A 10,969-nucleotide genomic window follows, 5' to 3' on the forward strand; every position below is an offset into this window, starting at 1 on the left:
TGGGTGCCTCTTGATCTTCTCAGTGACCATGCAATGCATGTGGCCGCTTTGATGATGATGATGATGATTTGTTGATGATGATGATGGTGACATTGTTTATTAACGATATTTTATTAGTCTCGCTCTTACGTTGGTTGCTGTTTATTGACGATATTTGTCCTACGTTGGCTGCTTCGATGAAGCTGTTAAGAACCATTTGCAGGGTGGGTGCCTCTTGAGCTTCTTAATCAACATGCTATGCATGTGGCTGCTTTGATGATGATGATGATGATGATGATGATTTGTTGATGATGGTGACATTGTTTATTAACGATATTAGTCTTACGTTGGTTGCTGTTTATTGACAATGTCCTACGTTGGCTGCTTCGATGAAGCTGTCAAGAACCATTTGCAGGGGCTGCCCGCAAGGTTGGTGGCTCTTCTCAATGAACATGCTATAATGGCCTGTCGACCGTCTTGACATGTAGTAGGTCTTCTGTCCATCAGCTTTCACCGGACAAAACCCGGGTTTCTGGACCTATACTTATAGTTTTAATCCAGGTCCAACTGACCTCTTGCCCTCCAAGTCTTGGAACAACACTGCTTTGATGATGATAAAATCGTATATTTAAAATCATTGACGACAGTTATCTTACATTGGCTGCTTAGATGACGCTGTTGATAACCATGTACAAGGTCTCAGGGCAAGCTTGGGTCTTTTTCTCTGAACAGTCTCCAAAGTGTGCCTGTTTGGAAGGGGTGGCAGATTATAGGCCTATGTTGAGCCTGCCGAGTTCTCCATTATGTCTTTTCCAAGTGTAGCAAGTGGAACAGTGTTGTCTTCAGTGTTCTTTTCGCACAAGAAGATCTTACATAAGACGAGGCACCAATGGGGAAGGTTCTTTTGTTAGCATATATTGTTATTGTTATATGAAGTCTTATATCGCGCGCGTATCTCCAGACTCGGACTCAAGGCGCAGGGATCTATTTATGCCGTGTGAGATGGAATTTTGTACACAATACATCACGCATTCACATCGACCAGCAGATCGCAGCCATTTCGGCGCATATCCTACTTTTCACGGCCTATTATTCCAAGTCACACGGGTAAATTGGTGGACATTTTTTTATCTATGCCTATACAATTTTGCCAGGAAAGACCCTTTCGTCAATCGTGGGATCTTTAATGTGCACACCCCAATGTAGTGTACACGAAGGGACCTCGGTTTTTCTTCTCATCCGAAAGACTAGCACTTGAACCCACCACCTAGGTTAGGAAAGGGGGGAGAAAATTGCTAACGCCCTGACCCAGGGTCGAACTCGCTTCCGAGCGCAAGTGCGTTACCACTCGGCCACCCAGTTCTTGTATAGGAAATATATGGTGCGCCAAATTGATATTACTATCGTTAACAGTTATAAAGGGTTTTGAAACTATCGTTAACTGTTATATAGAGTTTCGAAACTATCGTTATCTGTTAAATAGAGTTTCGAAACTATCGTTAACTGTTATTTAGAGTTATATCAATAGCGCGTTTGTGCGCGCTATTGCTAAAACTATGAATAACAGATAACGAGGGTTTCGCAAAACGGCGGCATGGTGCGCGCAAGTGATATTACTATCGTTAACTGTTATATAGAGTTTCTAAAAATAGCGATGGCGTGGTCGGATGTTTCGATGCCGGCAAAATGGCTGCTGAACGTTTCGTTCGAGCGAATTTGCACTAAATTACTACATTTAGTAGATCATATTATTTTAACTAACTGTCGTCTGATAAGTCCATCATTTCGCTGCTTCGTTTAATCAAGTAATCAAATTTTCGTTACACTGAGCTAGCACGCTTCCTGTTTTCACAAATGTTGGTCAGTGTCAGCTTGACCCGTTCTAGCTACCGCGCTGTGGTGCGAGTCAGTTTGTACGGCGGCTGGCATGCATGCAGTGGGCAACGGTCAGTGTCAGGTTGACCCGTCCAGTACCCAAAACACGATGCGAAAGAATGCAGTGTTTTCGAAAATGCGTCGTGGGGGATGTCACGTTGTTTTGTGTTTGTTTTGAGAAAAAAAAACCCACTGTTTTGTGTAGTGCGTCTGTCATGGTCTTTTCCGCGAATATTCAGTAGGCCTACCGTCTTCAAACCGCACACGTGGATAACGGCAATGGCAGTTTCAGGGTTTTCCCATTTGGGAACGATACCGACGCGCTTTTGATAAAACTATCGTTAGCTGTTATATAGAGTTTCTGAAACTCTATCTAACAGATAACGATAGTTTCGAAACTCTACATAACAGTTAACGATAGTTTCAAAACTCTGTATAACAGTTAACGATAGTTTCAAAACCCTATATAACAGTTAACGATAGTAATATCAATTTGGCGCACCATAGAAATAATGCCCCACCAGTCAGTCCTTTTCCAGTTTTGCAGTTATCTTATTCTGAAAAGGGGCGAAATGCCAGTTTTGCAGTTTACAAAAGTTGCAGGCTGGCCTGTCCCATTCTCGTTATACTGTACTTGCGGGGTTTTGCTTTTCTTTTCCGTGTCACTTTTTTTTGCTGTTTTTCACCATTCTCCTTTTATGAATGTAATTCAGCCTCCACCCCTGTTATCAACAGGACCCCCCCCCCCCCCCCCCCCCCCTCTTTCTCTCTTCTCACCCGTCTCTATGGTCTAGTCATTGTCTTGAATGTCCTCTTTTCTGCCGTGACATGCACATAGAGACAGCCAGCCACAGTGGGTTTCGGATTTCGGTCAGGTCGGGTTTAGTGTGTGTGTCCTTTTGGGTTGTTGTGTTAGCGTTGACACAGTCAGCATACTTGTCCTTTTTGCAGACGCAGCAGCTAGAGTGAGGGGGAAAGGGAAAACATACATGTACAAACAGGCACAGCCTTGTGTGTGTGCCCTGCCCTTGGCGTTGGGAGGGTTATTTTTACTCCCGCCCATGCTTGCATCACTGACACAGTTATTTTGTCCTTGACTTTTGACAGTTCTAACTTAACTTTTATGTCTCCGCTGGAATGACTTTTATGTCTCTGATTGAATGAAAGTACCAGTAAATAGATAAACATGAAGGAGGGGTAGATTGGTAGGCTACCAGTAAGTTCGTCACACAGTAGATTCGTCACCGGTCCCGGTAACTTCGCCACAGTAGTCCGAGTGCGGCTGTTATGTAATGGTAATACAACCTTGAACCTCCCCCCCCCCCCCTCTCTCTCTCTCTCTCTCTCTCTCTCTCTCTCTCTCTCTCTCTCTCTCTCTCTCTCTCTCTCTCTCTCTCTCCCTCTCTCTCTCTATTGTTTATTCTCAGTCTCAGTCTCGCTCGCTCTCTCTTTCTTTCTCTCTCTCTCTTTCTTTCTCTCTTTCTTTCTCTCTCGCTCCCTCTCTCAGACTACAGGCTGTTGAGAACTGCTCAATGAGTAGATCTCGCGTTTTAAAATAACAACGCTCGTGTCAGTGAAAACTGCTCAGTTGAGAACTCTCTCTCCCTCTCTCTCTCTGTCTCTCTGTCAGTGTCAGTCTCTCTCTCTGTCTCTCTCCCTCTCTCTCTCTCCCTCTCTCTCTCTTTCTCCCTCTCTCTCAGTCTCTTTCTCTCTCTCTCTCTTTCTCTCTCTCACTCTCTCTCTCACTCTCTCTCTCTCTCTAAAAATGTGAATCTTGAATCTCTCCCACAAATCAAACATCTGAAAGCATAAGCTCTAAGCATAAACAGCCGCCCACCCTGCCGGTAATTTCGTCACCCGTGACGAATCTACCGTGTGACGAACTTACTGGTAGCCGATTGGTAGCTTTCTTGTGGGGTTTAGGAGTTTTCCATACCGATAAGAGGTGAGATGGAGGGGAACTTCACAAGCGTCAGTAAATACATCATGCACACATTATTGTAAGTTATGTAAGTTTCAATACCCTTTGAAAGATTGTTTTTACAACAATATGTTGTCCATGACTTTAATCCATCAATGTAGAGGCAGTTTAACTAGGCTATGTATGGTACAATAGAACCAGCTTATCAGAGTGACACTTCTGGAAAAAAAATCGTTTGAAGTCATTGAACATCCGGACACCTCACTCCTGCGGACAAGGTGCTCTGATACTTACTGAACGAAGCGAAACTATAGCTTTAAACATACAACATACTTGCAAGTTTGTTAATTTGAGAGTGTCATAAGAGCAGGACTTTTTCAATTCAGACATTGCAGGTTCCCTCCCCATCTCCCAGTTACCCCCCCACCCCCACCCTTTGAATTGCTCTCCACTTCCCCATTGTGCCCTCATCAAGAGATAAGATCGTAATGCCAAGAAGAGGCAATCACATTGTCTCATGGCCCTAGCTGAGGAAGCTGTATGAGTGGGTAACAGTGTAACTCGACGAGTGTAACTGAGGGTCTCGTATTTAGTTTCCGCAAACCGTCTCCAACAAGCTAGTGTGACTCGTTGGTGTCAGCAGCTCAGAAAGGCTGACACTGAAACCCACCACAGCACACACACACACACAACTGTCTACACCAACTAGTGTGTATATTTCACGCGCTATGCAGTTACACAGATAAGACAGCTGTTGCCGAAAATTGGGGTCAGCGCGAGGCATGACGGGATGGCTGCCATGACAACGGCCACATAGGCGGTCCCATGGTGTGCTGTGCGAGTGTAACGCAATGTGTGTGTCTTGTGTTAGGTAGCAACGCAAACCACCATGTTGTAAACTTTGAGCAGTGCAAATTTGTGGGAGTTCTTTTTTCACGATTTTGGATTGGATTTTAATGAGGATTTTGAGGTCCACTCCTTACATTTATGTGAGTGAGGGAAAGCCATATGAATCTTGAGTGGGCAGTATTGTTATGCGCTCTAGAATACACAGGCATACTATGATTTTTTTAATTTTTTTTTTAAAGAAGTTAAGAAGTTTTTTATGGAGTAGTAGCAAGATCTGAAATGAAGTCAAAATTTAAGCCAGTTTGATAAGAGATCAGAGTTGAAGTGCACGTTTGAGAGCTTTTTTGACTTGACATTTTCCTTACCACAAGGATGCTTGGTACCTCACATTTTGGCGGAAAGAGAGAGAATGTGTGAAAAAGAGGGAGAGAAAGAGGGTGGGGTGTATTCAACAGACAAGATGTATGTGAGAGTAGTAGTAGGAAGGACAATGAAAAAAGGAGTTGAAGGTTTCCACCTGAAAGTGGTAAACACAATTCGGAGAACACTTTAATTGTTTGTTCTTTAATTCTTCTTTCCTTTGTGAAGTTAGACCCAACATTTTTTTGTTTGTCATTCCTTTTTAGTGGTTATGGTGCTGCGGGGCTGTGTGGTTTTCAGAATCTGACAGACTCCTGAATTCCCCTACCCTCCTTCCCCCCTTCCCCTTTCTACTTAGCTTGGCTTGCAGTTGAGAGATGCTTACAGCGCAGGGTTACCTACCTTACACACTCCTGACTTGGTGCCTGTCTTCTCGCATGTTTGATTGACATTTTCTTGTGTGCATTGTCATTTGTGGCTGGAAATACCCAACATAATTGTCTTATGTCTGGAAAAATGTCAGCTGCCTTATTGATTGTGATGTAGTTTAACAGGGGTCTTTGTTTTTGTTATGTTTCAGTGGGTTCAGACCAATGCCGCTGACTCAACGAGCAGTGCCCAACACTGTGTCGCCTCGTAAGTAATTCAGCAGTGTGACTAGACTTCATTTGTCCTTATTTTTCTTTCTTACTTCTGAACAAATCCCCAAGCCCCATCCCACACTCATCCACCAGCCCCAGCCCCAACGGGTTTTATGTATTTAATTATTCACATAGAAAGCCAGTTATTGATTTAGTCTTTAAAAAGTATTGGCATTATGATGTGAATGATTTTCTGAAAGTAGTTGTCTTGTCTGTGTCCGTGCATTTACTTTTCTGGAGGGATTTACCACTTTTTCATCACTAGATGTATTTTGTATTCATTTTTGTGGATTTTTTTTCTTTCAGACTTGTTCCCATTCTTGAGTCGGAGGCTGGCCCAGACTGGTTGTGAATACTTTGGTAAGCCTTGTCATGAGCGCGTCTGTCTGTCTGTCTGTCTTTCTTTCTTTCTTTCTTTCTTTCTAGGCGTCTATCTGACTTTTTTCTGACTGGTTTGCTTCTGGCCCACTTCATGGTGGGCTGATGAAGTTGATCAGTCAGTTTGCTGATGGATTAATGTGGTTGAGAATAGAGGGTTATGCTTCAACAAACACTAGCAGCGTAATCCCCCTATCAGTGCAACTAATTCACCCCTCCCAAATGCCTGCTCCTGGCTGTGTGGTTCAGGTTTAGGTAAACCGCAACAAACTGGAAATTTATTGATGGAGACTTGCCCCTGCAATCTCTGTATGGCATTTATATCGAACCAAAGCAGACGGTATCTTTGTCTAGGCGTGGCCCCAAAACACATGCATCCTTTTTTTATCGTGTAGACCAGGGATTGTAGCTGGGTGTGGAAACATTTGTGTACCTGTTCCCAGGGCAACGGGCTGCCATGTTGTCGCGCTGCCATGGCGACGGCTATGTCGCGTGGCCTGGCGTGGTTGGCAACTGTTATGAGAAGCTGCCGCTCTTTGTACAATGTCTCTGTGGCTGTGTGTGTGTGATGTAAATAATCTAATTTAATCGTCTGGGATCGGGTTTCCAGTTTACTGTTCATTCACTTGAGTGTAGTGGTAGGCTTTGACACTTTGAAAAGGCATTAGCTTTCTTTTTGTGTGAGAGAGAGAGAGAGAGGGGGAGGGGGTCGGGGGTCGGTTGTGGCGATGAGGGAGAGGTTGGGGTGGGGTAAGGACTGAGGGAGGTTGAGCAAAATAACAGTATTTCAGCCGAGAACAAGTCACAAAGAAACGTGCAGCTGCTACATACAAAACGCACCCATGGCAAAAACTACTGTGGAGAAATTGTAAAAAAAAAAAAAGAACACCCAAAATTGCAGTGGAGGAAGCATGCAGTATTATAACTGACATACAAAACAAAACCAAAAACCTACATGGAAGGAAAAGCAGTGTAGCAAGTATTGGCCTTTTTTCTCAACTCCTGCTGCCTTACCCTTTGAGCTGGCAAATTGGGTTTTGAATGGTGATGCCCTAGTTGTGTGAAGAACCCCCTTGGCCTGACTGAAAGGCTTCATTTTGCTGACAGTCACAGTGGGTGACACTGACACTGTAACTAGTGTTAGGGGCCAGTGACATTTGGATGTAAAGGTCGGGCAGGTGGGTGGTGGGATGTCTATTGTTTTGCAGGTGGTAAATAGGCCAGCAGTATGGTTGTGTGTATGTTTTGTATTTAACTGTTTCCTTTTAACTTGAAAGAGAACTTGGCTTGTGACGGGTTAAACCCCACTCCCCCCCCCCCCCCATAAAAAAACAAACAAAGTTGATTAGTGAAGATGGGATTTTGAATGAGAAGAACTGCTACGGCCTCGCCCCACCACCTGAGCTTAGTCCAAAACATCCTGATGCTATGATTCTACTCTCACCCTATATGGTAAATCACTTAAAGAGGGGGGGGGGGGTCTGTTATTGGTAGGAGATTAAATTACTCCCCAGTATTCTCTCTCTTTATCATGTAGGTGACCTCAGGTGACAGAGGTCAAAGGAACCTCCAGGATTTAAAGAGTGTGAGGGTTCAGGTCCCCAATCTCTCTCTCTCTCTCTCTCTCTCTCTCTCTCTCTCTCTCTCTCTCTCTCTCTCTCTCTCTCTCTCTCTCTCTCTCTCTCTCTCTCCCCTACTGTCCCCACCTCCACCCCATCTCCTACCCACCAGGCTATGCATACTTTGGAAAACATCCTCTCAGGGCCCACATCAGAGGAAACTTCCCATCGGCATGGTCAGCTAATGTATTGAGCCAGAGCCTGTATTGCCCCTGGTCATTGATGCACTTTACTCCTGTTGACACTGCAACTCTTCAAGTGTCGGCTTTCAAAGAGCAGTGATGTCCTGGCCCCCCGGTGACAGAATGACAAGTGTTGGGGGGGGGGGGGGGGGGTAGCCCCACCCACACCCCCACCCCTATCCCCCAACCCTCTCAGCTTCTAGCACCTCGGGTATTGATTAGGAGTTTCTGTGAGCTAAATGTTAGGTTCTTCGTTCCCTTCCCTGCCTCTCTCCCAGTTACAGTTCTTCCCAACACTAACCCTCAATTAAGCCAGCAGGCCTTTTACCTGATTTATTGGGGGCTGTTCTCAGCCAAATGTTGTCCCTTGCCTGTGGAATGTATAGGTCTCTCTTAGACTTATGTTAGTTTCTAACCAAAAAGTTGTTGATAGATATCAAGAGGCAGCAATGACTTATACTTGGTACTGAAATGATAGATATGAAAAAGAAAAAGAAGTTTGGTGACAAAACATATTTTTCTGCTGTGAGCTGAATTTGACACAAAGATGTATGCTGCTGGTGTAAGTGTACCGTTACAAGCAGTTGTTTGTGTACATTACAGTGGATGTACACATAGACCAAATAGCCTGGACCGCCAACTTGTCACGTGACCCTTCGAGGTTACGACGCTCGACTTTCACAGGGGCGCTTAGCGTCCGGTTTGAAAGACAGTGAAAAGAAAGCACGCTCCAGTTATTTGTGACAATGGGAGGTGACAATGAACTGGATTTTCCAAAACTCCAAACTAAACTTAACAAAACTCATCGAAAAACATGTTCCATATGCACTTTAGCTGAGTTTATTTTAGCATTTTCAGAACTTACCTCGGCAACTTCGTCTATGTTTACAATCGACACCGGATATGACATCCCCCTGATTTCTGAAAGGCCAAGAAGAGCGGGGTAGTAGTTGCGCTGAGAAGGATAGCACGCTTTTCTGTACCTCTCTTCGTTCCTAAATGCGAGGGGCCGCTACCTCGTAATAGAGAGAAAGAGCGGAGAGAGAGCTAGTTGGCGGTCCAGGATAAATGGTCTATGATGTACATTACGGTGGATACTCTCTTGTAAGACCCCCAAATTTAAGACTTCCTCGCAGTTACGACCTTGTTTTTTCACATTTTGTTTTCATAACCTTTGTAAATGTACCCCCATTTTAAGACTCCCTCCTTTTTAAGATTTGATTTGTTCAAAGTTTTAAGAGGAGAGTTCCCATGTACCCCAACTCCCCTTCTGCCCTGGACAGGGATTCTGATTTTATCTTTGTTTGTGTGCAGATCGGGAGATGCAGGATGTAGCCAACACACTGGTTGCAATGAAAGGCTTCGCCAGTAAGAGTGAGTAGATCTGGTGATTTGTTTTTCACTTGGGATTTTTTTTAAATGAAAGCGAGGGATGTGTAAGGAATGAAGTTAAGGCAAGAAGGTGTGAACTGGTGGACATTTTTAGATACCTTTCCATTGTGATGCAGTCTCACTTACATCAACAAATTGTAGGAACAGGCATTTGTTGACAGTGACTGACCTACTTGTTGTCAAAACACAGAAAAGGCCACAGTGTAGAGAATATTGTATTGCTAGTGAATAACAAGTATGGTCACAGTGTTGAGAATATATATTGTATTGAAGTTTTTAACAGTGTTATGCTTTTACTTCATGATTGTTACTCAAACTAAAATTGAAATGATCTTGGAGGGAAGAGTATAGTTGCAGAATTAAGGGTAGACAGGAAACGAAAGGAAGCATGCTGAAAGGGGGTTTCCGTCTTTGTGAACAGATTCCTCTGGTCTGTCTTCAGATGGTTCTGATCTCAGCGGCCCCAACAGCGCCCAAGCCTTGCTGAAACGACGGTACAATGGGTGAGTACTTGCATAACATTATTTTCTTCTTCTTTTTCTGGTGTCTAGGGTGGTATGCACGAGAAAATGACCAATAGACGAAATTCGGAAATGACTTTTGCTTGGGAAGAAAAAGAGGGCAAACAAACCCGCGTGACTTTGTTTGCGAATCACTAGCGAGCGGCGTGTTGCTACATATTATCAGCAAGCACGTGTAGGACACGCAACTCAATAATGAATAGCCTATTTTGTCATGTGCTTTAGTTAGCCTTCTTTTTTCCAAGGAAAGGCAACCCTTTGCTGCCCATTAAAAACTTGACAAAGTTATTTCCGGAATTGGTCTATTGAGTAGAAACTTGTCGCATTGGTTGAAATTAAGATTCGTTTGAGATGTCCACCCACTTGACCCTCGGCTTGGGCCCCAAACCTTCTTTGGCACTTTCTAACACTTTCCCACGAATTAGGAGAGTAAATGAATTTGCCTGATGTACCTGAGTTTAACCTTTTAACTACCAATTTTTTTTTACTGTAGAATCCCTCAGCTCCCAATTTATTTTGAGCAAAGACAGTCAAAAACGAGTATGTTTGGTTAAATTATTATTACTCAGCTTCTAGTAGTCGGATTGATATAAAATGTTGGTATGTTATTGGATAGTGAACTAACGCTGATGTCGGAGCCAGAATCTTCCAATTCATGTCGATTTTCGATGAGATTATCCAGCAGAGCAGTGAACTCTGGATCGCTGTCCTCGGAATCCATGTCGGAGACACGCACAAAAAAAATCCCGTGAAAAAAGATCGATTGAAACTCGCACTGAAGTCGAAAGCACTTGCAAACACAACTTGGCGGAAGTGAGACAATCCCAGAATGCATTTGCAACCGTCTTATTACTACTGCTCGCGCACAACAACCGCAAACAACCGAAACAGACGCTACACCGGCGAGGGGCGGTATCGGGCGGTATGGGAATAGCGGCAATGGCGGAAGACGGGCGGTATCGGGCGGTATGGTAGTTAAAAGGTTAAAGTGGATTAACAGTTACGAGCAGTCTAAAACAGATAAAAGGATGGACGAGATGGTAACTACATTTTTATTGCGAAACAGGCACAACATGCACAATTGTACAGTGGTACCTGCTATGAAAGGACACCCTTGGGACCAGCTAAACGTGTCCCTACATTGCAGGTGGCCTGTCATGACAGGTATATTTTGGTAGAGATAATAGACCGAGGGACCCCAGGATGTGTCCTTTTAAGGGAGGTGTCCTCTCATCGGAGGGGCCCCACATGA

At 44.1% G+C, this 10,969-nt stretch overlaps 1 protein-coding gene across 3 annotated transcripts in view; it reads left to right on the forward strand.

The window, feature by feature from the left end:
• LOC138951702 (serine-rich adhesin for platelets-like) overlaps window positions 1-10,969 on the forward strand; it is a 58,392-nt gene that overhangs the window by 36,536 nt on the left and 10,887 nt on the right. For 2 of the 3 annotated variants that reach the window (XM_070323262.1, XM_070323264.1), the window contains 4 exons: window positions 5,565-5,620; window positions 5,932-5,985; window positions 9,119-9,178; window positions 9,618-9,699. In XM_070323262.1, the coding sequence (XP_070179363.1) occupies window positions 5,565-5,620; window positions 5,932-5,985; window positions 9,119-9,178; window positions 9,618-9,699 (252 nt within the window). The remainder of the gene's footprint in view (window positions 1-5,564; window positions 5,621-5,931; window positions 5,986-9,118; window positions 9,179-9,617; window positions 9,700-10,969) is intronic. The other variant, XM_070323263.1, reaches the window with a different exon arrangement.

The sequence above is a fragment of the Littorina saxatilis genome, linkage group LG17, assembly GCF_037325665.1.
Source record: "Littorina saxatilis isolate snail1 linkage group LG17, US_GU_Lsax_2.0, whole genome shotgun sequence".
Lineage (NCBI taxonomy): Eukaryota > Metazoa > Mollusca > Gastropoda > Littorinimorpha > Littorinidae > Littorina > Littorina saxatilis.